General features: G+C 40.4%; 3 protein-coding genes across 8 annotated transcripts in view; 2 read left to right on the forward strand and 1 right to left on the reverse strand.

Moving 5' to 3' along the window:
• The window catches only part of LOC108699198 (eIF-2-alpha kinase GCN2), a 52739-nt gene extending 51126 nt beyond the window's left edge, over positions 1 to 1613 (forward strand). For all 3 annotated transcript variants that reach the window (XM_041573302.1, XM_041573301.1, XM_018231111.2), the window contains one exon: positions 583 to 1613. In XM_041573302.1, the coding sequence (XP_041429236.1) occupies positions 583 to 640 (58 nt within the window). In that variant the 3' untranslated portion in view covers positions 641 to 1613. The remainder of the gene's footprint in view (positions 1 to 582) is intronic.
• Positions 1614 to 3511: 1898 nt separating this feature from the next.
• The window catches only part of fntb.L (farnesyltransferase, CAAX box, beta L homeolog), a 28227-nt gene continuing 4577 nt past the window's right edge, over positions 3512 to 27161 (reverse strand). For 2 of the 3 annotated variants that reach the window (XM_041573304.1, XM_041573303.1), the window contains 11 exons: positions 18061 to 18125; positions 17028 to 17100; positions 13340 to 13431; positions 12917 to 13063; positions 11468 to 11551; positions 9587 to 9673; positions 9228 to 9357; positions 8368 to 8500; positions 6771 to 6882; positions 6576 to 6690; positions 3512 to 4127 (listed from right to left, as the gene is read on the reverse strand). In XM_041573304.1, coding sequence (XP_041429238.1) covers positions 4020 to 4127; positions 6576 to 6690; positions 6771 to 6882; positions 8368 to 8500; positions 9228 to 9357; positions 9587 to 9673; positions 11468 to 11551; positions 12917 to 13063; positions 13340 to 13431; positions 17028 to 17100; positions 18061 to 18125 — 1146 coding nt within the window. In that variant the 3' untranslated portion in view covers positions 3512 to 4019. Of the gene's footprint in view, positions 4128 to 6575; positions 6691 to 6770; positions 6883 to 8367; positions 8501 to 9227; positions 9358 to 9586; positions 9674 to 11467; positions 11552 to 12916; positions 13064 to 13339; positions 13432 to 17027; positions 17101 to 18060; positions 18126 to 21205; positions 21489 to 27161 lie in introns of those variants that run through there. The other variant, XM_018229080.2, reaches the window with a different exon arrangement.
• Positions 23549 to 27161, forward strand: part of rab15.L (RAB15, member RAS oncogene family L homeolog) — a 48918-nt gene continuing 45305 nt past the window's right edge. For both annotated transcript variants that reach the window (XM_041573305.1, XM_018231115.2), the window contains exon 1: positions 23549 to 24100. The gene's annotated coding sequence lies outside the window, so the exon portion shown is untranslated. The remainder of the gene's footprint in view (positions 24101 to 27161) is intronic.

Below are 27161 nucleotides of genomic sequence, written 5' to 3' on the forward strand. Positions count from 1 at the left end.
TATATCAGAGCTCACTCAAATAACTGATTGCAATACAAACAAAAATCTAACAAAATCCTTTTGCACAAATTCTGCATGTAGAGAGACAGGATTTCTGGTAATTTTAAGAGTGAGCTCTCATAGATCTTCTAGGCAAAATGAGCCTCCTATAAGATATATTGGATCTGACTGTCATCTGATTATCTGACACCAACTCCTGCATGAAGAATGAATAGAACCATATGCTGAGAAAGGAATAATGAAGATGAACTTAATTATTTCAAAAACGATGCAGAATATTTAATTGATTGTATATAGAAAGCTTCTTATTTCAGTATGATGCAGCTTATATTATATTTTCATGTTTGCGATAGCTCCCCTTTAAGGACAATATCAATGCACACCAGCCATTCATCGCAATAAATGTTGCACAACTGCTCAAATGAAAGGCTGGTACCAGGGAGCAAGGCCATTTTGAAAGAGTGGCTCTTTGTTGGCTAAGTTAATATAATTCATCTCTAAGATCAAAGAATCCAGTCTAGTAGTTTCCTTTTTTTTTTTTGTAATCATTTTGTATATAACCTGGTGTGTGTCTCCCTGCAGGGTTCCAGTGCTGGTACTATACAGTTATAAAGATGATTACTACAAGATCCTCTTTTAGCCCGAGCTCTTCCTGGACAGGTGTGCAATCAAGTCTGATGCTTTACCTTTTGTTGCTGTTTTTTTTTTTTTTTTTTTAATATATTGTATATATTTAGGCTGATCCAGCTCTGTTGATATTTGTTTTCCTTTTTCTTACTTTATTCAAATCTTAGTTTTTTTTTGTACTGGGTTCATGTTTGGCAACAAGGAAACCATAACGTGTGCAGTTGCTGATTGGTTTGTCTTTCCCCAGTGAAACGATACTGGACAGTTTTGTAATTTTTATCATTCTATACATTCCTGCGAGGAAAACTTTTATTAGCGAATATAAATATACAGTTCTATTTTTGACAAAGAGCTTATAAAGTCAGGCTGGTAAAGTGTATTAATGCCAGTTACCGGGTGTAAAATAAAAGCTGACAAAGAACAAACAAAGTCTTCTCTATCCATAACTCTGAAATCACTGGGATCTTGTATTATACCGTGCCTTTTGTACAAACACTAAAGGACATTTTGAGAGGAGAACCTATAAATCCTTACATGGGAATTACACAGGATATGTTATGGTTTATTCAGTCAATCTTCATTTTGTACTTTTTTTCTAAATATTTGCCATCCTATTCTGCCCCTTATTAACATGCAATAAAAAATGCTGTCTTGGTTGTCAGGGTCACTGACACTGGGCAAATTTGCCCATGGGCTGTTACCTATAGCAACCAATCAAATACAAAAGGGGGGTTGTGGGAGCACTCCTAAGGCTAAGTAAAAATGTATTAAAGTATAATGAAAGTGCTACTGACTTGGCCAAATTAATCAGTGCACATTCCCTGGGCCCCTGTGTAAGTAATTCAGTATATATGCAAGTGCATGTGTTCACAAAGACAGGGGTTTTTAGTTACAAAGTTATGATCATAGAGTTGATAAGCCACTATACCACCTCAAGATAAACCCCACACGGTGGTCCCTAACTTGTTTACCTCTGGTCATAGTATTAAAGGTCTTGTGCCTCTCTGCATAGTAGCATTACTTGAAGTAAATGTCTGCTGAATAGCAACCAATCAGTGATTACCTTTTTAAAGCCAGGTGCAAAAAGAACAATGAATGCAGCAATCGGATTGGTTATTATAGGTAACAAATTTGGCCAGTGTTGATAAATGACCACTGCCTGTAAGGGCAGAGAGACGCTGCAATTTGTGGAGATTAGTCGCCCAGCAACAAATCTCCTCTTCTTCGGGGTGACTAATCTCCCCGAACTGCCTCCCCTGCCGGCTAGAATGTAAATCGCCGGTGGGAAGGCAGTTCGGGAGATTAGTCGTCTGCCGACTAATCTCCCCAAATTGCAGCGTGTCTTTGTCCTAAATGTCTTAGAATAGCATTATGGCCTAAATATGACCTTTCCTGTTTGGTGTTTATTCTCATCCCTCTAAAAAAATATATATTTTTAGCAAACCCCCCACACACACATTTATTGTAAAAATATGTTCCTTCCATATTTTTTTCACCACTCAATACCAACAAGAATAAATAAATGTAACTTCCCCTCTGCAACAGTTTAATAATACATTTGATGGAGAGGAATAAATGCTGTGCATGTACCAAATACAGAATGTGACTTGGACCAAACTCAGTTCTAGTTTGTACAGCTGCATTTACTGGGCTACGGCAGCCTGACAGTCTAAGGACTCTTGAGTTGTCATGGAGAAGAATGAGCAACAACCTCTTGGAGTTGGTTAGTCACAGTGAGCTCACAGCAGGCTGCATGTTTGGGCCCTGAGAACAGCATCATTACTAAATGTTGAACCAAGGTTATAGTTTGATGCGCATAATGCAGCCTTGTCACAAATCTGTAAACAAGCTGGAAAGTGCAAGAATCATTAACCTTCACTAAATGCAGATAATTCCATATTTTGTAGCATATGAATTACAGCAGGGAGGCAGCCAATACATCCCTACTGCTGTAGAACTACAACTCCAATAATCACACCTGCCCCCCAGTCACTGAACTGCCCATTGTACAGGTATGGGATTCGTTATCCTGAAACCTGTTATCCAGAAACCTGTTATCCAGATAGTTCTGAATTACAGAAAGGCTGTCTCCCATAGACTCCATTTAAAAAAAAAAATCCTTAAAATTTTTAAAGAAGGATTACCTTTTTCTCTGTAATACTAAAACAGTACCTTGTAATTGATCCAAACAGATAATTAATCCTCATTGGAAGCAAAACCTACCTATTGGGTTTATTGAATGTTTACAGGATTTTTAATACACTTAAGGGCAGGACTACATGACGCGCTTGGACCCGACACGCCTCAATGCGACTAAACGCATGCGACGCGTCTGATTCACGGAGGTGAATGAGAAATCGCATGTTACAACTTCATTAATCCGACGATTTCATCCGACAGTCGGATCAATGTAGTTGTAACATGCGATTTCTCCTTCACTTCCGTTTTATGTAAAACATCCGACATGCGTTTAGTCTCATTGCGATGTGTTGGGGCCAAGCGCATCAAGTAGTCCTGCCCTTAGGTATCAAGATCCAAATTATGGAAAGATCTCTTATTATCCGAAAAACCCAATGTCCGAGCATTCTGGATAACAGGTCCCATATCTGTACTGGGATTATATAAAGTGTAGTTGGTTGTATATGGGGGGGTGGGGGTTAGGGCAGGCACACACGGGGAGATTAGTCGCCCAGCTTCGTTTTCTGAAATCGGCTGAAATTGCCTCACGGGAAAACTTCAGCGACTTCGTACAACAAAGCGCTCAGAGTGCCATCCCGCCGGCGATTTAGATTCTAGCCGGCGGGAAGGCAGTTTGAGAAGATTAGTCACCCCCAAAGAAGAGGCTATTTGTTGCCGGGCGACTAAATCTCCACGTGTGTCTCTACCCTTAAGCTGCAGCAGAGTTCACAATCTATCCGGCATCCGTCTGCTATATAAGTGCTAAATGTCATCAATCTTCATTACCTGGAACTAAGACACTTCTGCTGTTCTTCTGAGCGCTTGAAAAGATGCGTTTAACATATGAGAATCCAGTACAAGGGAACATCATTCTAAAGACAGAAATAATAATCCAAACCCCCGCAATAAGCAAATGTCATTTCAGTATTAAATGTATGTAAATTGCTGTTAGTCCCTGCTGGTTTTGGATGTTTCCATGCTTTGGTATTACATATACTTTTACACACAGTGAAGCATTTATTAGGTTACTAGTAGAAATCCTAGAAAACCCCTCATCGTTTGCTGATCTTTCTGCCAACAAAAGGGCATGCCATAAGACACTAGAGAACCGTTTTTCTGCCTTATTGCATAGGATGTATGGCCCTTGTGATGTTGGCTGGATGGTGATGCTAGTAGGTGGTTTTTTTTTTTTCTCTGGCTTTACCAATATTCTTCTAGTTTTTACTGGAGTTTGGAGTCTCTGGAACTGCCTTCTTCATGAAATGCACAACTGCCTGAGCCACTTTATCAGGTCCAATGTTGTACACAGGATGGGTCGGTTGCTGTTGGAACAATAAAATGGAGAGAGGAACAGGTAACCTAATATAGAACTATAAGAACACACAAGCTATACCAGGGATCCCCAACCTTTTGAACCCATGAGCAACATTCAGAATTAAAAGGAGATGGGGAGCAACACTAGCATGAAAAATGTTCTTGGGGTGCCAAGTAAGTGCTGTGATTGGCCATTTGGTAGCCCCTATGTGTATTGTCAACTTATATTGAGGCTGTGTTTGGCAGTACAGCTGGTTTTATGCAGCCAAAACTTGTCTCCAAGCCAGGAATGCAAAAATAAGCCCCTGCTTTGAGGCTACTGGGAGCAACATCCAAGGGGTTGGAGAGCAACATGTTGCTCACGAGCTACTTGTTGGGGATCACTGAGCTATACATTCATTAAATGAGTTACCTTAAAGGAGGACTAAACCCCCCATTAATCAAAAATCCCCATCCCCTTCCGTCCATTAGCCCCCTCACTGATTTCTCCCTCCTTAGTAACTCAGTGGAAAAAGTGTCCCTGTCATGTACCTTGGTGTATTCATGCAGAGTAGCACAGTGGAGCTCTCCGGCGCCATCTTCTGTATCTTTAGCTTTTTCGTGCCTACTGTGCATGCGCAGAAAGCTCCGCAGATTGGAAAAGAAGATTATCTGAAGATACAGAAGATGGCGTCGAAGAGTCCGCTACTCTACGCTGCATAATTATTCCAAGGTACATGACAGGGATACTTTTTCCACTGAGTTACTAAAAAGGGAGAAAGTATTGAGGGGGGGCCAATGGACAGAAGGGGATGGGGATTTTCGATTACGGGGGTTTAGTTCTCTTTTTTTTTTTTATTACGGGTTGAATTCTCCTTTATGTAAATTAGTTCAAATTGATTTGCTTAAAGTCCAACTATTGTTAAAATGAAGATTTAATATAAGCTTCAGCATACTAAAATAAGAAACTTTCTAAATACAATCAATCAAACATTCTGTACCATTTCTGAAATCAAGGTCATCTTCACTATCATCTGTTTCACTTCATTCAGGAGTTGGGTGTCAGATGAATGATCCAATATATCTTATAGGGGGGCTCCTTTTGCCTAGAAGATTTATTAGAGCTCACTATTAAAATCACCAGACATCATGTCTCTCTACATGCAGGATTTGTACAAAGGGCAGTTATTTTGTTTGTACTGGAATTGGTTATTTGAGTGAGCTCTAATACATCTGCTAGGAAAGGGAGCCCCCCCTATAAGATATATTGGATCATTCATCTGACACCCAACTGCTGCATAAAGACAGAATGAAGAGAAACAGATGATGAAAGAGGAATAGTGAATAGAAACTTGATTATTTCAGAAATTTAAATTGAATGTATTTGGAAAGTTTCTTACTTCAGTATGAGGAAGCTTATATAAAATGTTCATTTAGGCAATAGTTCCCCTTTAAGGCCAAATAACTAAACTGATTCATAGGGGCAAATTCACTATGCGCTGAAAATCGCTAGCAACGGCTTTGCCGCACTTCGCCAGGGCTGTGCAAATTCACGAAGATCCGAAGTTGCGCACAGGTTACCGAATGCGTGTGAAGGTGCGCTTGTGATAATATGATAAGCAGTCCAAAGTTACGCTAGCGATGCCTAATTAGCATACGGCTTGCAGTTAAAGTACAATGGACGTGTATGCTGCAGCAACTACATTACACTACGCAAGGCCAGGGAAACTTAATTTAATAGAGGTTTTAAATTACCCTACACATGTGCTCACTGTATAGTTTAGGTGCCAAATGTAAGGGGGAAGGAGGGTACACCAAAAAAATATCACGATCTTTTTCAGCCTATCAACCAGTAAAAAGTAAAATACGCCAGCGTTTTTTGGGACTTAGAAAAACGTTCAACTTTTTTTTGACAAACTCCTATCTACTCTATTGCACTTTACCTGGTCTGAGCTGGCAAAGTAAAGTCTGGCGCAAGAGGTAACGGTCAATAAAATCCGCAAGTTCGTGAATTAGCGTAGTTACGTCCCTTCGCCAGAGCGCAACTTCGGGTGCGAAATAGCGCTAGAGTAGGTCTACTCCGCTAGCGAATTAAATACTGCTCCGTAGCTAACTGATTACAGTTTAATTTAATATTGTGGTGCTGTGGGCATTTGCCATGGGGGCAGTACTTTTCAAAGCAGTGAAATGCAAGTCAGTATAGCACAAGGCGAGGCAAACATTATTGTTTCACCTCATAAATGCTCTTCATCAACATAGAAGTACAGCCAGAGGTATAACCACTTACTAAGCTACTGTACAAGTACTAACCTGCGGAATGAAAGAATAACCCCCCTGCACTTTGCTAATGCACCAGCTTGATAAATGATCGACTGCTTTCAGCCAAATCTGCAAAATCTAACAGTACTGCGAGGTACAAACCATTTGTATGTGTCACTCAGTGTTGCAGGTACTAAGGCAGAAAGAGTTGCTCTTACCAATCGGTTTTCTGCTACTCCCACTATGACTTCATGTAAAATGTCCCCACTGCCAAAATGTTGTGCTATGGATAACCCACTCAGACAGTAGCAAGTATGGTAAAAGTCTCTAGATCTAAGAGAAAACAAAGGTAAACAATAAGTGAACAGATAGAGCTGCTAGAGGAGATTTCAGTAATGCCAAGTAGAACTTACTTGCCAGGTTTATCAAGCAAGCCACCACTGGGGCACTGGCAGCACAGTAATATATATTCTTGCAGAGCTTGCTCATCAAACATCCAGTTGCCTAAGCTGATTGCAGAGTCACCTAATGAGGAAAAAGGGTTGACAATCCGTTGCACATTCATCTAGTCTGTGGTCATGCATAAGTGTCAGTTGGGTAAAAAGATCTTGTGTAACCCCTCGAAGCTTATTGAGCCCACTGATTAATGTATCAATGCTCTTCTATGTACTTTTATCAGATGGATTCTATTCGGCATAATACCATCCATAAAACCATTTGGGCAAATAGTCTCCTCCAAAGATTCATCTCAACACCAGACTGACTGCAAACCCTAACTTGCATATTCCAATTTGAGAAAGCTTTGTAAAAATGGTGTCATCCATGGACAATAAATTGTCCAATGCAGTTGCAGTCGCACGATGTTACTAATCATTTTGCAGTCCAAGTTCAAACTGCAGACATCAGCCAAGTATTCAGGTCTACACAACGGCCGTCACAAGCATTTGATTTGAGTCTGGCTACTGATTATCAGGACAAAATTATTGAAAAAGGAAATATTCTGATAGTAAATACTAAATCTCTTTCTCTCCAGTGTCTTGGGGAGACAGGGACAGTGAAGTACAGCTTTGGCCACTAGGTAGATCTGTATATAAGACTAATATCTTGGGGATGCCTCAGCTGCTCCCTGTGCTTGCTTTTGAGCAGTCCAACATAAATATATAGAATGATTAAATGAACCTGATAGAAGATGTAGAAGAAGTGTAATTCTCTTTCTGAATCAGTTGTACAGGCTGATGCATTAGATAGCTTTAAGAAGGGGTTGGATATCTTTTTAGCAAGGGAGGGAATGCAGGTATGGGACCTGTTATCCAGAAGGCTCGGGACCTAAGGCTTTCCGGATAATGGATCTTTCCATAATTTGTATCTTCATACCTTAAGTCTACTAGAAAATCATGTAAACATGAAATAAACCCAATAGGCTGGTTTTGCCTCCAATAAGGATTAATCATATCTTAGTTGGGATCAAGTACAAGCTACTGTTTTATTATTACCCAGAAAAATGAAATCAGTTTTAAAAATTTGGATTAATTGGATAAAATGGAGTCTATTGGAGACAGCCTTTCCGTAATTCAGAGCTTTCTGGATAATGGGTTTCCGGATAACAGCTCCCATACCTGTACAGGGTTATGGAAGATATAGTACAAGTTGATCCAGGGACTAGTCCAACTGGAGAGGCTTCAACTGGGCTATTTTACTATTGATGGACGTGTATTTTTTCAATCTAACTTACTATGTTAAAATAAGAAAGGTATGAGCTTGGGATAGAATGGTAAAATGAGTGCATAGAACAAGGACAATATGGTTGAAATGAATGATAAAGGGGGGTCACTCAATAACAGGGGCAGTGTTTGCAGCAGGTTTACTAACCCGGTGATTGAAAGCAAACAACTGATTCACTGATACAGGTAAATGAAAGAAAATAGAGTGTGTGTAGAAGGCTGTTTTAGAGAGTGATTTTTGTTGAAGCTAAACAGTGACAAACGGAAGTGAATTAGTAATAGAGCTTACCTTCAGCATGGAGAGTTCTGTGAAGAAGAGGCAACAATCCACCTTGCCAAAATGAGTAGCACCCATCCACCAGCTTATTACAGCGACCCTGGAATCCACCTTCAAACCTCATTTGTCTGCATGTAACCCATCGCTAGTGAGGGAAGTACAAAGGCAATAATATGTATGAATGCCTCCATGATACTATAACTTAAAGCCTATTAAAAGGAAAACTATACCCCCCAAACAATGTAGGTCTCTATAAAAAGATATTGCATAAAATAGTTCATATGTAAAATCCTGCTTCATGTAAATAAACCATTTTCATAATAATATACTTTTCTAGTAGTATGTGCCATTGGGTAATCATAAATAGAAAATTGCCATTTTAAAAAATAAGGGATCCCTGGGATCGTAGGATTTACGGTGCACACATACAAACCACATGTTAGATCACATGAGCCAATTAACAGACAGAGTTGTGTCTTTTGCTTCCATACTTCTTCCTGTTACAGTTAGTGTTGTAGTATTTCTGGTCAGGTGATCTCTGAGGCAGCACACAGACCATCACGAAATGGTGGCTCAAGGCAAGAGATGTAAAAGGGCAAGATTTACTTAAATATATATTCCAGTTTGGTAAGATTCTTTAATATGTCACTTAATATGATGTAAACTATCTGTATTCATTTTAGGGGTATAGTTTTCCTTTAATGCTGCAGGTGTAATATCTCTCAGTATTATTCCTGAGCTGCAGCCCTGGTTCTGTTCTCTCCACTTTATTTCTAAAGCACAGACTTCCTTGGATGGTGGTGGTGGGTTGAAACATGACAATGTTAATACAACTGACCAATACTCAGTAAATGCCACAGTTCTATTCTTACCAGTAAGCTTCTCAGATCCAGCAGCTGAACCCTTTGTAAAATAAACAATGCAGCCAATCCACAAAACGTATATCCACCATGTGCTTCCATGCCTGGGACCCCACCAATGCCACCTTCCCAGTTTTGACACCTAAATAAACAACAGGTACAGGCCTTTTATTACAGAATTCCTGGTATACTGCAAATAACCAGATATTGTGCCAAGCTCAGAATTCCCCACGTGGTTACACTGGCATGAATGGGATTTAAAGGGATATGTTTATAGTTCACAATACCATTTTACTGTTGAATTATTATACATATAAAAAGGCACACACACACCTGAATCAGTGTAGAAATGTATGAAGCAGCTTCCATACCTTGCAATCCACTCAGCAGTGCCATCAAACAGCTCTGAGGTCATGATGTTGGTAAGTGATGCCACTGAGGCAGCACAATAGGCACTTCTAGAACAGGACAGACCAATGTTGTTAGAATACCATTAATATCAAACTCCACAAGAAATGTCTGATATAGAAGCTATACGGTATTTACTATGACCTACAAGACCCACATCATCAAAAAAATGCAGAATTTTTAGCAGTCCGCCTATACTAAGAATAATGTGTATTTAAACATACAGCTCAAGCCATTTTTCATTCAGCCAAGGTATTAGATGAGAGAAATTGGCACATGGGATTTTGGGTTACACAGAAGGCAATTTAAAAGCTGCCCAGCGGTCACTAACAATTTGAACGGCCGATTTGTGTCTTATTTCACAACAGGCAGACTAGACACAGACAAGTCAGCCAGAATTCTGTCAATGGAAGGGACATGACCTCAAAGATCCATCCTTGGACAGGTCGAGGGTCATAAATATCTTTTGAGGGTTCAATCATGCCCATAAACCTTCAGCAGAACAGCACACATTATCTCTAATATAAAAAGGCACTTAGACTGCCCAGGAGCAGTAACCCATAGCAACCAATGAGCATGTACAATTTACTGGTCATCTGTTTAAAAGCAAATATCGCATGGTTGCTATGGGTTACTGCTCCTGGTCAATCCAAGACCTTTGCTTTTAAACAGATGACCAGTAAATTGTACCTGCTCATTGGTTGCTATGGGTTACAGCACCTGGCCAAACTTAGTGCCTTTTATTGCATAACACCCTATGGGGGTAATGTAATAAAAGGTGCTAAGTTTAGCCAGGTGCTGTAACCCATAGCAACCAATCAGGTAGAATTTACTGGTTACCTGTTTAAAAGCAAATGTCTTATTGGTTGATATGGGTTACTGTTCCTGGGCAAACGTAGTGCCTTTTATTGCATATGGGGTATATCTGTTGGTGTAAGAGCATCATTTGCTGAAACCATTTGTACCCATTCCTTACAGGGGTGTTTCACCTTCAAACAACTAGTTGGTTTCAGATAGATCACCAGAAATAATGACTTTTTCCAATGACTTTCTATTTTCTATGTGTGACTTTTTCTAATATTGAAGTGTGAAGTATCCATTTTCACCTTCAGAAGCAGCTCTGGGAGGGGGGGTCGCCGACCCTGTAAACTGTTCTAAATGGATACATTTAGTTACATTTCTTATATTTGTCCCTACTGAGCGGAATCCATGAGTTTCATTAAAGGCAGCTGTTAGAATTGATACAATAGTTGCTAATACTCCAGAGAAGCTGCTGACAAATGTATCAACTAAATGTTGCAAAATTCTGAGGACACTAAAGAAAACTGAGGATTGAGGAGGTAGGCGGGGATGAAGCCCAGAGCAGGAGGAGGAGGAGCCACTTTAACCTTTTAGTGTCCTTTCTCCAAGCAACAGGATCTTCATCCCCATGGTGCCTGTGTCCCCCAATCTAGGCAAGAGAAATTGTAAGTCTGCAACTGAATTACTGAGCTGCCAGACAGAAACATTAAACTTTGAACTTAGATTGTGGAAAAACAGTTAGAAATTAATAATGGAAAGTAATTGAAACAAGTCTTTATTTCTGGGGAACAATCTGAAAACAATTGAAAAAAGTGTTTGGAAGGTGAACAAACCCTTTAACAATGTCAGTTGAGTGTAATGGGGTGGAAGACACACCCAAGAGAAATACCCTCTTATAGAGAAACCTGTAACCAACTCTTTATAGAAGAGATAACCCCAACATCTGCATCTTTAAATGTAAAAGGGTTAAGGATTATTGGCATGGTTCTGCATAGTTACTTTGTGTGGCAGTCAAATAAGGAAGAAAAAAAAAAGTACCAGACCTGACGTCAACTTCCCCGCCGATGTGCATAGTAAAAGAGCCATCCGCTTGTTTCAGAGACCACAAGAATGCCAACAGCTTTTCCCTGCCAAATACAGAACCAAAAATGGAACGATTTATCTAGTAATGCACCATGCAAACATACAATGAACTGATACAGATAAAGACTTTGGTAAATGTAAAACATGGCGCATCAGGCTATACCCTGGTCTGGGTCTTTGGATAAAAATAGTTAGAAGAATGGCTGCATTCCAAGTTTTCACTTTCTCGTGAAGTCTAGTAGCACTTATATCTTATATACTTATACTGTCCATCACACAAGGGACTTTTATAAAACCCCATTTAAATAAACAGGGAAAAATCTTGTCTGTATAATCACTAGGAATGTGTCCGTTGTGAAGAGGCACAACCTTCTGCACAAACTGGCCCCAAATTGAAGGTTTTACTAGTGATGACAGGCACATCTGAATATCCCAAGTCAACACTAACAGGAACCACAAACTTGCTGATTTTGACGTGCGTGCATGGGCAGAGTACAGCAAAGCTAACACTTATTCTAATGATCTGAGCATTGTCAGAGTGAGGTTGTTAAAGTCCCCACAGGCACCAAACAGCATTAGTAAGCGAGTTCTCCTTTAAAGGCAACTTACGCTCTATGTGTAACTAAATGTCCCCAAAAAAAAAAATATATCCAAACCCGCACACCCTGGTCTTCAAAATACTATAAGCCCGGTGCTCAATGATGGAGGGATCGGCACCCTTCCAATCCAATGGGCATAAAAAAATGTCACTGGCACACGTGGCAAATACAAGAAGGGCCATTGTCATGCTTGACAATGGTTTTTACCCCAAAACGTTGCTTTTTCACTAATAAATTGCAAGGGTTTGACCCTGCTTGTATTTGCCACATGTGCCAGTGAAATCTTTTTTGACTAAATGCTCTAAAGCCAAAATGGCACCCCCAGTGATTTTTTATTTTGTAGTGCTTTAAACACTTTAAATGGTATTGTTATTCCTTTCTAGACAACATACTAAGCATTTATAATGCAAAGAATAGTGCAACACTACAGCCAAGGAAAAGATTATGTGCTAGGGCAGTGGTCCCAAACCAGTGGCTCGTGAGTAACATGTTGCTCAACAATCCCTTGGATGCTGCACCCAGTGGCCTCAAAGCAGGTGCTTATTTTTGAATTCCTAAAAAAACAGGTGTACTACCAAAAAGAGTCTCCTCTAGGCTGTCAGTCCACACAGGGGGTTACCAAATGGGAAATCACAGCACTTATTTTGCACCACCCAGGAAATTTTTTATGCTTGTGTTGCTCTCCAACTCTTTTTACATCTGAATGAGACTCATGGGTAAAAAAAAAAAAAAAAAAAAAAGGTTGGGGACCCCTGTACTAGAGCAAAATGAGAAAAAGAAAAGACCTTCTTGTACGCGGGCAGCACTTACCTGTTAATGACATCAAAGGCCTCGTCTGTCCCAATAGTGCACAGAGCATTAACGGCTGCAAATGTGGGTGCAAGGTGGGGCTGTTGCCCAGGACCTCCACAAAATCCACCATTGGGGTCCTGACAGTGCATTAGAAACTGGCAAACGCTACAACAGATACAAAAAAGGCTAAATATTGTCAGGTTTTCCTACCAAACAGGTCAAAAACCTTTATAGCTGCAATTCATAAGTGACTGACTGAGTGACCCCATGATTCTAAATAATATGATGTTAAAAAGTACAATGGCGGTTATGGATCCTTTTCGTAGCCAGTGGATCTCTCTCTAATGGCAATAACTATAAAAGCCTTAAACCTAAAAACAATCTGATATTAGCATTCGATAAAAAACAATAGCGAGGGCGGGGGAGAGGAGAAGTACTTACTCAGATGCCAAAGACTCGGGAATCGGCTCATCTAGCAACGCCATACTATGTACTATCCAATAACAGATCCAGGGACGACTGGAATCCAAACACTTAAAAAAAAATATTTACATATATGAGAAAAACATTCCATGCATTGGCTTTAAGCACCAATATCCCCTAGCTTTCTTTGGATAAAAACTCATTTTATTCTGCAGGTGGGCCACTGTAGGACACAGAAGCAGATAACCTGATATCTATACCAGTATCTCTAAACTGCTAGTCAGTGCTTTCATCCTTGCGCCCCAGCATACTAAGTGCACTCAGGATGGCTGTATGTCAGTACTAGCTGTTAGAACTTCAAGGTATCAGGATCCTGGATGCAAATATTAGATGAGGAAACATGACAGGATTTATTTTGAGGGCTGGTTTCTATGGAGAGCTTGGGGATTGCACCATATTTTAGTTAATTGAATTGATGTTGGAATTGGATTTGTGCACGTGTGTTTAAATACTGGAATTTGGCTCTGTACATTTAGCCTATGACTAAGTGTTTATAACGTGAAATGCGTAAGGCTGTGGACACAATAAACCTTTTTTACTTTGTTTGAACAACCTGGTGGAAGATTGCCTTATTCTGAGTGCCTGCTCCATTGATTTGTCCAGATAGATAGATAGATAGATAGATAGATAGATAGATAGATAGATAGATAGATAGATAGATAGATAGATAGATAGATAGATAGATAGATAGATAGATAGATAGATAGATAGATAGATAGATAGATAGATAGATAGATAGATAGATAGATAGATAGATAGATAGATAGATAGATAGATAGATACACACTTTTTTTTGGGGGGGGGGGCACTCAAGTTCATCATAGGATTTATTTTGTGTTTAGTTCAGGCAAGCTGCCAACCCTCTATTTACTTAAACCACACTACTGATGATATGGCTTTCTTAGCAGCCATAGGATGCAGGTGTAGGGAAAGCCAGCTACTATGCATACATAAAGAGGCAGTTATACAAAGAGTTAAAGGAACAGTAAAAGGTGCCAACAATTACTTAAAGGGGAAATAAAGTCTAAAATAGAGTAATGCTGTATTTTGTATACTAAACATAAACATGAACTTACTGCACCAGAAGCCTAATAAAACAAATGATTTATGCTTTCAAAGTTGGCCACAGGGGACTGTCATCTTGTGACCATGTTAAACATCTTTGCAAGACCAAGACTACGCACATGCTCAGTGTGGTCTGGGTTTCTGTTTGAAGGGTTAAGCTTAGGGTCGTCAAATTATCAAAACAGCACAAGTCAAATAATATCTGCCATAAAAGCTGATACAACAAGACTGATTAATAATGGGACTGCACTGAGTCTGTGGATACAAATCTCTACATGGTCGCCGGCTTCTCTACAGGGAAATAAACAAAGCTGCTCGAGTTCTGGAAAAATAAGGTTTGAAAGTATGATCGTTTCCCTGCAGAGCAGTTAGGGACCATCTGAAGTTTCCTATCCGCAGCAGTCAGAGCGAGTAAAACGAAGGGAGAATTTCACTGCATACAGTCAGGTTTATTATAAAAACTGTATACATTTTTTAATTGAAGTATATTATAGATAGATTTATTTCTCATTAAAGAAAGTAAAAATTGGATTTTATTTTTTGCCTTTACATCTTTAAGAAGTAAAGAAGTAGGCTGGAAATGCTGTACATTATGTCCTGGGGTTCTGTATCAGCGAAAAGCAACACAGTCATTTAGCAGTAAATCTGTGTCTCCAAAGATGCCTCAGTAGCTCCCACGTTTACTTTTCTGCTGATTCACTGCACATGCTCTGTGCTGCTGTCACTTACTGAGCTTAGGGACCCACTCACAATATAATGTATACATAAAATATAACCTTTTAGGTTGTAAATGCTCATGACCAGGACTTGAACACTATTGTTTCATAAAAACATGCAACTTTAAAGAATGATGATGATGAATAGACGACTAATCAGTAACTAATTCAGATTCTCATAACATGGCAGCTCAGCAAGAAGCACAATTAGCATAAAAGCGTTATCATCCACGCTGTAGCATCAGCTCTTATGACAGACAAACCTAATTTTCTGCTTAAAAGGGAACTCCACACAAACATAACAAGCTTTTTGGAAAAAAAGTAAAGATAATTTCAAGAAAATTTGCAATATACATCAATTAAAAAATATGCAGACTTTTCATGATTTGTAATGGTTTTAAAAAGTTCTCTAAGCCTAGCCCCCTGCTCATCTCTCTGACTACTTTGCCGAACTGGCTGACTACTGTTGCTTTGTATCAACAGTCAACTGCATCCTCCAAACCCCCCAATTCCCTGCACATGTGATTTCAATAAGGAACATCACAGTGCAATGCATTGTGGGTTATGTCGTTCCTGCACGATGTCTGTAAGCTGTGGAGAAGTTGTTACAATTTGTAACATCAGTGATTAGTCCCTCCTTCCCTGCCAGGATTTCAAATGATGCAGAAAGAGAAGAACTGGTAAACAGCTGGATTTCAGCATAGAAAATAGCATTTATTTATACTTTTTGAAGAAACAGGTAACTGTGATAGTCATATTAGGGGTTTCTTCTGGGCCTCTTTATCAAATTTTGGTTTGGAAGCCGGAGTTCCCCTTTAATGATTTGTAACAATACCCTTCATTGAGCTTCTGAAGAGCTCCTCAGAGCACATTGAGCATGTGCAATGTCACAGACACTCAAAAGATAGCCAGCCAATTCCAACATAGGGAGATGCTATGGACAATCTGATCTGAAGACCTGGATTATTACTGTTACAGGGTTGCTGAACATCTGGGCTGTACAGTAAGTTCAGTATATAAACTTTAGTTCTTTTATCATCGGGAAATGAATAATGTGTATAACATATTGAGCAGTTTTCAATGTAAAAATCACAATACTTTATGCCAATTTTATGGATCTATGATGAGATTTTTTTTCTTTTTTAATCTTAAGTATAAGGGCAGCATTTCTAGACTTTCAGTCAAAAACAAATGGCAAAAGTTGATATTTAACACTGTCTGGGCCTTCTGTGAATTCAGTATCTAAGACTTCCCAAAAGAATGACCAGTTCAGGGTCAGGGGACTGAATCCCATATTGAGAACAAATCCACTCCATGTGTGTGTTAATCAGCATTCCAAGAAGACTGAGAAAAATATGATTGATCAAAAACTCTAGTTACATCATTTGTTAAAAGAAGAGTTTACCTTCTTGCTCAACATGATTGCAATGAAAAGGGTTTCTGATCAACTTTCTGTTGCTTCAATCATGAAAAATCAATGCTTTTGTGATTTCTTGAGCTAAACAGGCCAAACAGGGAAACTGAAGCGATCCCATATGTGGTCCTTGCGAGGTAGGTAATTGGATTACCAACCCCATACCTTCACCCTTTGTTGTGACTGTTTTGTTAGCAGGAACCCATTATGCAGGTAGATTATGTGTGCTCGTAACCTTTTCATCTGACTTGCAAGAACCAAACATGAAGCAGTTTCAGTTTCCCTCTTTGTCCTGTTTAGCTTAAGAAACAAACAGATTGTTTGTGATTAAAACTATAGGAAAAAAGTACCTTCAGCACAAGCCCTATTGAACCAACTCATGTTGAACAAGGCAGTATACTGCCCCTTTAAGCTTTAGCAGCAAACTCATTTGATGCTGTTACAAAGTTACCTCATAGGAGTCTGACAGGTACCGTAGGCCCTTCCTTAAGTAATGAGCGTGTGACTCTCTCTCCAGAACAAGCCTAAAATAACAAGCACAGGTATAGCTGTCATTTCCATATAGCTGTCATAATATTCATCTTATTCTAACAAGAGCTAAACCCTACTAGAATAGCTATGCCAATTTTCATCCAGAGCATTTGTCTGGTCAATTAAAGGAGACATATAGGATAAATTTAAAAAAAAGTAATTTTGCAGGCAATAATGAATAATATATGGAGCTGGTTTTACTTTTGGTTATAATTTAAGATTATCTTCAAAATTAGCCCTTTTATTGGAGCTCCAATAAATGTTCTCTGGTCGCTGTCCCTGTTTCAAATGAAGAGTGGGCTTGTCCTATTAGTCCCTGCCAGAAGCACAGTATGAGGGGGACAGCCAATCACAACCCTTTAGTCACACAAGCAAAGACAGGCTACAGTTCTTTCAGTTTTGGGTAGTGAATTTGTCACGGCGAAAATTTTGTGAAAACATTGAAGTCAATGGGTGTCAAAATTATTTTGACGCGCTTCAATATCGACAACCGCAACAATTTTTATTCACGTGCCTATTTTGTCCATAAGCATTAAAGTCAATAGGCGTAGGAATAATTGACGCACATTTTTGTGAGCGCGACTATTCTGACACGCCCAAATTTTTTTCGAAATTTTATTCGCCAGTGGCCAAACGCCGAGATTCAGAAATTCGCCTCGGATTCACGCCTGGCGAATTTAGGTGCCTGGCTACAGATAATAAACGTAAATCATATAGAGCTCCTGGTCACCAGAAGTGGATGATGTGCCATCCCCTCCTAGTCCTGGCAAGTGGAGCTTTCCCTGGTTTATTGGAGTAGCACCTCCACCTTTCTCTTATTCCCCAGTGTCCAATTCTCAGCTGAAAAAACTTTGCCCTCATATGTTCTTCCAGTTTAATAGATGATTTATGTCCCACAGCATGTGGAGATTACAGAAAAGCCCAGAGAAAATCTGCAAAAACAAACCACTCACTGGATCTTTCCTTGGTTTTTCTTGTAGGCGCTGAACAGAGCACTGATATTATTCTCCACTTTTTTCTGGGTGAAAGAGGAAAAAAAATTAGTTTTGACTTACATATAATCACAGCATTAGAACAGGAATTTAAAAAAGGTAACTAAAACCTGTGCTAAGTTTCTAATAGTCATAAAGGGCCAGCAGCACCATGAAATGAAAATGTTTAATTTACATTTAAAGACTGCCCAGCACCTGCAAATAAAGTATTTATTGGCAAAAAAACACAAGTAGCCTGCAGCACAGGCCGGCACAGGGCACATCCACTTCAGGGGATCTTGTGCAAGGGAAAAGCTCAATTTATTTCTGACAATACCCACTTTAATAATAAATACATTAACTATATGCAGAAAAATGAACGTTTGCAGAGAATCATAGTATGTCAGTAGCTATAGTGTTAGCTGGAATAATATAAATGTCTTCATTGAGATTTTCAAATCAGAATAATGGCAGCAATGACCCTGCCCTCCCACATCTCCCTAGCACAACAATTACACTATTATGAAAGTTACAGAAATCTACACTGGGATATTTGTCAGCAGGGAGGGAAGCGTATTATTACGGCATCTTCAATAACAGAACAACATGTATAGAATACCAATGAAAAGACAGTACAGCTAAATGTATCGACAGTGGGAAAAAAAAAAAACTTTTTAGCATCTAAAACTGGAATTTTTTTTCTTTTTAGCCACCAGCCTATTCTGCCCTTTATCCAACCTCACACATGATATATGGCCGCTTCTTATGATTGTTATTTATCTGTTAAGGGCCCACTATTCAAATTGCCATTTGTCATTCATGCCTTAAAGGACAAGGAAAGTTAAACTAAAGAAATAGGCTAGAAATGTTGTACATTATGCTTTCAGCTTCTGTACCAGCCTGAGGCAACCACAGCCCTTTAGCAGGGAAGATCTGTGCCTTCAAAGATGCCCCAGTAGCTCCCCATCTTCTTTTCTGCTGATTCACTGCACATGCCCTGTGCTGCTGTCACTTACTGAGCTTAGGGACCGACTCAAAATATACAGAACGCATAGAATATAAATTTCACAGTATAAGGCTATAAGGTAGTAATTAATACAGATAATTACTACATGGCAGCACAGAAACCAGCGCAATTAGCATCAGAAATTAATAATCAGCCCTGCAGCATCCGCTTATATAACAGGCCAACCTGCTTGATAACTTGTGACAACCCCTAAGCTTAGCTTCTCAACAGCTGCTCAGAGCCCACTGAGCATGTGGGTGTCACAGACACTTTCCAAGATGGTGACCCCCTGTGACAAGTTTGAAGTCCTGGATCATTGCTGCTATTGAGAAACTTAAGGCTGGTTCAGTATATAAAACATGGCGTTTTCAGTCCTATTCACTTTTAGGGTTTAGTTCTCCTTTAAAGCTGAGCACAAAAGGCAAGACCTGAGAGTTTGGCAACCCAATTTGGCCCCCATCGGGATGATTTCAAAGTCTGCGTAGATCGGATCATAACTGGGGAATAGGGAGACCTGTCAGCAAGGGATTAATATGCTGATGTGGTCTAACTCTGCCTGATCGATATTGCCCCAATATTGCCTGATATCTGGCTAGATCCTTCTGAGGCTGTGTACATGGCCCAGCATCTTTATTGGCCTGAGTATGGCCAGTTTTAGGTGCCTGCACTGCTTGTAACTGTAGCACCCACCGAACTACAGAACAGAAAGTCAAAGGGGACCAAATCCATATTATCATAATTGTGTACCACACATCTGAACTTTATACACGACTGCAGTTGTTCCAAGCACGGACATAATGTATTTATAAAGCGCCAACATATTCCACAGCGCTGTACAATGTGTATACAATGACACACAGATTTCAAATACAAAAACAACCAATAGATAGACAGGAGGTATAATTGTTACAATTCCCTCACCATAACAATGGATGCCTCAGTACAGCTGCAACTACATAGAGGGGATCAATCAGCAACTAATGCTCAGTCTACTGCCAGTAAGAAAAGTAACTAATGCTCAGTCTACTGCCAGTAAGAAAAGTAACTAATGCTCAGTCTACTGCTAGTAAGAAAAGTAAAAGAAAGATCTGATTGGTTGGTAAGACAACTAAGCACCTAGTAAATGTAACTTCCTTTTGCCGTCACACACAAGCAGGGTTGCCAGGTTTTCCAGCCAAATTGGGCTACCAATTCAAAGCGCGGGTTTTGAAAGTGCAAGCTAGCCAAGGTACAGATTTAAGCTATTTTTTGGGCATTTGGCTGGTTTGTGCTTTGGAAACCAGACAAAATTTTGTCTTGCCCTAATATGCCAAGCCTGCGTCTCCCAATGCATGTTGGGTAATGTAGTTTTTAACAGTTTGCCAAGTATAATGTAAGACTACAATATCCAGCATGCAATGGGACTGCAATGGGAGTTACCAGATTTTTGGCTTTGAATCCCAGTCTCCTGTCCCATTCTCCAGTGACTTTCCTCAATTTCAGACAATTTTGGGTCAAAAATCTCCTAGGTATCATAATGTCTAGACTAGGTTGACCTGTTAAAGCAAATATGAAATTGTATATATATTGAGGCCTTATGGGGCCCCTATGTCTCCTGGGCCCCCGCTGTAGTTATGGCCCTGGCAACGGGCAAATCTGTCACATTTCGCTTCATGGAAAAATTTGTGACAATATGAAAAAGGCATATTTTTACATCTATTCATTTGTTTTTAGACTTTTTTTCATTGCACATATTGTGCTATTTTGTGCTTCTTTTGAAGTGCCTCTGGGCTAGTTTTGTAGCTGACTTTGGCTGGTTTTGAAAATCAGAGCTGCCAACCCTGCACACAACTCTTCTAGACTCCAGACACTCAAGATTTACCCTTGATAGTGGGACCCCATTTGTCCGACCCTAAACCCAGCCCTACAGTTCCCCTCCCAGCAGGACTAAGAGAACTACAAGCAGGAGCACACTCGCAAGCCTATAATACTACAAATCACGCTGCTAAACTACAGCTCCCAGCATCCTCTCCCTGCATTGGGCAGCAAGGAAATCCCTAGTAGGACAGAATTGGACCTGAATGTCACCGGCAAACTGCTCGTACATTGATCTGCTAAAGGCAAAATAATCTCTGCCCCAACCTGCTCAGCAGAAGTCTCAGTAGGCACGGAGTCATCCTGTAGGTGCTCGGTTACATGGCTATCACGCACACATCTCAGCAACTCCATGGGATCCGCCATATTTACACCGCGCTGCTCACACCCACTCCTCCTGGCTAAAGCTGAAACGTACGGGTGCCCAGCAGGACCGAAAGGCGCAGTCAGTCTCCTCCGTGTCCACGCCGGTCTTTTCTGACTCGCCCCACCCAGTGCAGCTTTTATCAAACGGGAGCACCAGTCCAGGGAATGTGGTGATTGTAATCACCCTCACAGTGATGAAACCTTTAGTTCTCTTTTGAATAGGACAATCACTTGGGGGTGGGAATTTGTTAGACACCCCCTACCAAGTCAGTGCCCACGTTGCCCAGTTCCCTCCACCAGTATAGGGGTGACCGCCATCAATATTTTCTTCTGCAAAAAGAGTGTCAGACCCTTCAAATTAATCATTTATTTGTCTTAAATAAACTTTTGTATAGGGAACACATAAGTCCTCTGCCTTATTCCCCTTGAAGGAGAAGGAAAGCTACGGAGGCATTGTATTGCCAATAGATTAGCTGCAAGCTAGAATGCTATATTTATTCTGCAGAATGTTTTACTATACCTGTGTAAAAAGCTCTAGAAACTCTGTTTGTTTAGAATAGAAGCTGCAGTATTCACATGGTGTGACATCACTTCCTGCCTGAGTCTCTCCCTGCTCTGGGCTCAGATTACAGTAGAAAAGGGAGGGGGGTGTGGAAGAGGAGCAAACTGAGCATGCTCTTGCCCAGGGCAATGAGGTCTAAGCTGAAGGCAGGAAGTCTGATACAGAAGCCCATGAGTACACAATAGAAGGAAAGAAATGCAGTGTTTCTTTTGACAGGGGACTCAGAGCAACATTACTTTGGGGGTTTACTGGTATATTTAGATGGACCTTTCTGATAAGGCTTACTTAGTTTTAACCTTTCCTTCTCCTTTGAGCACACACGGCAGACACAGTGAATGTATCATTTGTATCATATCGGAGCGAAATGTTTTCCAAAGTCACTCGAAGTTTCCTCGTGAGGCAACTTCGGGCGACTTTGGAAAACAAAGGACTCCGAGTGCCATCCCACCGGCGATTTGAGGAAAACGGGCGAGTTCGGAAAATGAAGAGCTCCAAGTGCCATCACGCTGACAATTTACATTCTAGCCGGCACAATGGCAGTTTGAGAAGATTAGTCACCCCGAAGAAGAGGAGATTTGTCTCCCCGAATCTGAGCGTGTGCCCTGACCCTTAGTGTTAGAAAAAAAACACACAGAATGGACAGATCCAATAAAATATTTTTCTTATAACTTTATTTATCCCAGATTTGCTCTCCACTCCATTAATAAACATAATAATGACAAAAGAACTGTCTCTGAAAGGAACGTTCCATTTAGACAGCTACACAAGCCTTTTACCTGCGATAGCATCCATTTAGACGCGCTGAGATAAATCGCAGGTGTCACGTCGGATGAGCCAAATCTAAGGTGAGTAATAGGAATGTTGGACTCTATCGCTACGTGCATCTGACACATGTTGCGTCTTCATCTGACAGTTGTGTTGTGACGATTGCATGCATCGACAACATCCGACATTCCTATATTACATACCTAAGATTCGGCGCATCAGACGTGGCGCCTGTGATTCATCTCAGTGCGTTGAAACGGACGCTATCGTAGTTAAAAGCGCTTGTGTAGTTCTACCCTTATACATACAAATGAGTTATGGCAGTACTAGCAGACATTTTGTTTGGTGGCTAAGGTTTGCTGGTATTTTACCCACCTAGCTGATAAAAATGATGCTTGATGTCAATGTTAATAATAGTAAAGAACAAAATTATAGAAAGGATAGTATTTTTTTCCAGAAAAGGTGTCAACACTAGGGGCCGGGGGACTCACTCTGGGCCCACCAGTTTATCTAATGTAAACCTACCTTTTTAAGTAGGGTTGCCACCTTTCTTGATTAAAAATTCCAGCTGCATGTTTAGCAGGGAGGGCAGAACCGTGAGGGGCAATGATGTAAAAGGTGCAGAGCCAGAACTAGGGGTAGGCAGAGTAGGCACCTGCCTAGGGTGCAATCATGGGTGGGCACACTTTTAAGGGGAATTTTTTTCTTTTTTTTTTAAACCCTGGTTTGCTTGGCCTTTAATAGTTTTTAAATTTTATAAACTGCCCGTTCCAAAATCTCTTGCCCATGATTCATTCTGCAGGCAGAGGCACTCCCCACCTCCCTCTTGGCAGCTGCTGGCACAGGTAAACAGGTGATTAGGGGCGATATGATGGATTTTTGGCTGCTGCTGGCACAGATACATATCTGAGGGCAATATTGTGGATTTTTTGGCTGCTGCTGGTTCAGGTACAGATTGGGGGCAATATGAGGGATTGGTTGCTGCTACCTCAGGTATATTGGGCAATATGGTTTCTGCTGGCACAGGTATACAGATGTTTGAGGCAATATGATGGATATTTGGCTGCTGCTGTACACATGTACAGATTAGGGGTAACAATATGATGAATGTTTTGGTTTATCCTGGCACTGGTGTAGGTTGGGTACAATCTGAGGGATTGACTGCCGTTGGCACAGGTACATGGGGCAATATGAATGGTAAAGTGGGAAATGGTAATGCAGGACCGGGTGGGGGGGGGCACTGACTGAAACCCTTGCCTAGGGTGCCAAAATACCTTGGCCCAGCCCTGAAAAGGGGTGTGTTAGTGAAAAAGGGGCCATTCAGTGGAAATGTTGTGAGTTGGGTGGAGAGATGGAGGTGCAGGGAAGAAAACAGCAACCTGGAAGTGGGGACTGGGAGCTTGGCTGGTATTTTACAGACCACTAGACCATTGACATTCTGGGCAGGTGGATACCCTAGTTTTCGAAAGGTAAGAAATGGAAAAGTCTTAATATTCAATTTATAGTACCATGTTGCAATGTAGGTATCATCAGCGGCAGCCATTCCATGCCTTACTGTAGTACTTATTCCTCCTGGTTACAGTGGCACTGCCAATTCGCAGGGCACAGCAGATAGTTTTCTGTGATTGTTCATAGCCACAAGTATTGCATTGAAGCAAGGGGCAGAAGTGAATGCTGACAATCAAATCAATGACTGTGCCCATGGGGATGATAGGGTATAATTGAAGTTTTCAAGCCAATTTAGAACAGTTGTGGTATCTAGAATATGAGAAAAAGGCATTGTTTTAAACAATAAAAAAACGACATAAGCAGTAACAGTCAGATATAAATCTGTAACTAATTCATAGTTAAGGGGACCTGTCAACCTAAGAAATATTTCCAAATCCTATTTTATGATTTTAGTCAAGCAAAATAAACGTAATTTACGTTGCCTCACAAGAAAACTTCGGGCGACTTCGGAAATCCGAATCGAAATCCGATCTCCCTGTCTGCCACCACCCTTACTCTGTAACTGACTGCAATAAAATGTTCCTGCAGCCAAACAAAGAACAATTTGCAGCTTCTGGCAAGTTATATCTTCATTCTCAAAACCTCAGGCAATGGTTGAGGGTTAGGGGGATCTAATCTTTTGGAGCAAACTTAACGACTTTTTCAGTAAGAAGTTTTATTACATTGACTGCGCATTGTTGCAAACTATAAAATTTGCAAACGGCAGTCCACTGTCGGAAGTGGTCGCTAAACAGTTTCCGTGCTCGCAAAAACCAAAGGCATAATTTTTGCATTGCGAATAGTTTTTCCATATCGACTTATATTACATTCCCCCCTGAGACTATTGTTACATTACCCCCAGTGGTTAGACAAAGAATACATTTATCATGCACTTTTACCTGTAGCCTTTATTTTTTGATAAAGGCGGAATGCCAAAATCAGAAGAAGTGCTTCCAAAATTTGAAGTGTTACATGAAGGAAAGGAAAGGCATAAAGAGGACCAATTATTACTGGAGGAAAGGTGACCTTGAGAATAGTGGCACAAAGCTGGACATTTTGGCATCCAGTTTCCATGCTGATAGTACGCCGATACCTGAAAAGCAAAAAAGGATTTCTGCTTTTTAATATTCTACATTTAAACTCTACAAGTCTAATTGTGATATCTTGCTTTGCTTAGAAGTTGTTTGTATGGTATATTTTGTGTAATGATGAGTAAATCACGCAACATGATGTCACTTCCGCTCTTTCAAGGGAAACTATCCGGCAACAGGGGAAAAGGCTTTTTTTTTGGTTCATTTTTTTTTTTTTACCTTATAGGCATCCGAGGGCTGCCCCTTTAAAGCTGCTGCCCTAGGCACAGGTCTTCGTAAATATGGTAAATGGTAAATACTCTCCTGACTATGAATAAGTTAGGAGTAATGCACGCTGCACCTAACTCTGGACTGCAAATGCCATTCTGGCAGTGCAGGAATGCTCCTAAGAGTACCAGGTACAAACTGCAAAAATCGTGGTGCTTTGGACCTGGTTTCAGCAACTCACTCCTTGCCTCCGTTCTTAAATGACCCCTAATTTTTCTTTTGCCAGTTTGCTTAATGAATTGAGCCAAATTATGATCTAGAGATGGTTGGATTTCAAAATCACTAACAATTCACTTTTTACTATGGCATGGTATCGCAATGTACATGGTATAAGAAAACCTAAGTGCTCTTCTTGATATAGACACGTAAACTGGCCACACATGTGAAGGTTGCCAAACAAGTGGATCTTTCATCAATATGGCCACCTTGAGGAGAGCAATATCGGACTGATCCTCTCGTTTGGCCCTCAGCTCAATGAACAGATCATAACTTGAGCTGTGCAGGCTGTCTGGATAAGAACAGCATCAACACGATGCAGTCCCCGATCCAATGATAAAATCAAACCGTCCTGATCGATATCAGTCCTATTTCTGGCATGATATTGGTTGGGTAGGGCTGTCTGTTGGCACCATATAAAGGCACATAAGCTGCCTACCTGTCCTGAAAGGACCAAGTCAGCAGCTTTAGGGTAAGGACACACTGGAAGATTTGTCGCCCGCGTTTTTTAAAAGCAAGTTGCTGCAACAAGACAATCGTCTTTTTGGCACGGAAGATTTCGAGCGACTTTTGCCACAGAGCGATTTGTATCCCATGGCTCGTTGCGCTACTTGCTCCACCCAAGCAGGAAACGGAAGTAGTACTGGCCTCGGCAGTGTTGTCTCTGTGTGTTGTCTTGGCCTGTTGTCTCCACGTCTTCATTATGGAACATGAGCTGGCAGTTTTATTCATGCTTATATACTTATATTATTATTTGCTATTTAAAGAGAAACAAGAAGAGCAGCTGCTAGACAATATTGGGTACATCCCATAACAAATCAGCGGCTGAAGAGTGGACAGTTCCATGTTCTATACTGTGAACTTCGCAGTTATCCCAAAAAATTCCAAAAGTTTTTTCGAATGTCTACATCAAGCTTTGATGAGCTGCTGACCATTTAATTGCCCATGTATGGCCAACTTTAGTTGAACTTGTAAAGCCCCAGTGATTTTTGCTGTCTTGTGATAACACAATCGTAGGCCTGAGGGAGCTGATAATGAAGGTTGAGGCCACCCTGTGAGAGAGACAATTGCTGCCTCATTGTACAGCCCTAATAATATGCTGGTATTTTATCAGTAAAAGATAATATTGTTACCCCAATCTCAACACAAACAGTGTTTGCCTTTGTTTTTAGATTGCACATTGTAGTATTCAGTCAAGATAAACACTGGGCCAGGTTCAATTCAGGGACAAAAAACCTGTGTCTCTCCATGAATGTCAATCGAAAATGTGAAACTGAATTAGGAGATAGGTGTTTCTCATTGAACTGCGTCTGTCATTAAAAATGTTATTTATGGAAAGTGATGATACAGTTCTCCATGAAATGCACCAAAACATGTTCCCAAAATCCTTTGCAAGTGTATAAAGCTGTGGAATATTCTTACAGGATATTGAGTAGTGATTTGTCTCTGTATTACACTGGGAAGGAAA

The sequence above is a fragment of the Xenopus laevis genome, chromosome 8L (assembly GCF_017654675.1).
Source record: "Xenopus laevis strain J_2021 chromosome 8L, Xenopus_laevis_v10.1, whole genome shotgun sequence".
Lineage (NCBI taxonomy): Eukaryota > Metazoa > Chordata > Amphibia > Anura > Pipidae > Xenopus > Xenopus laevis.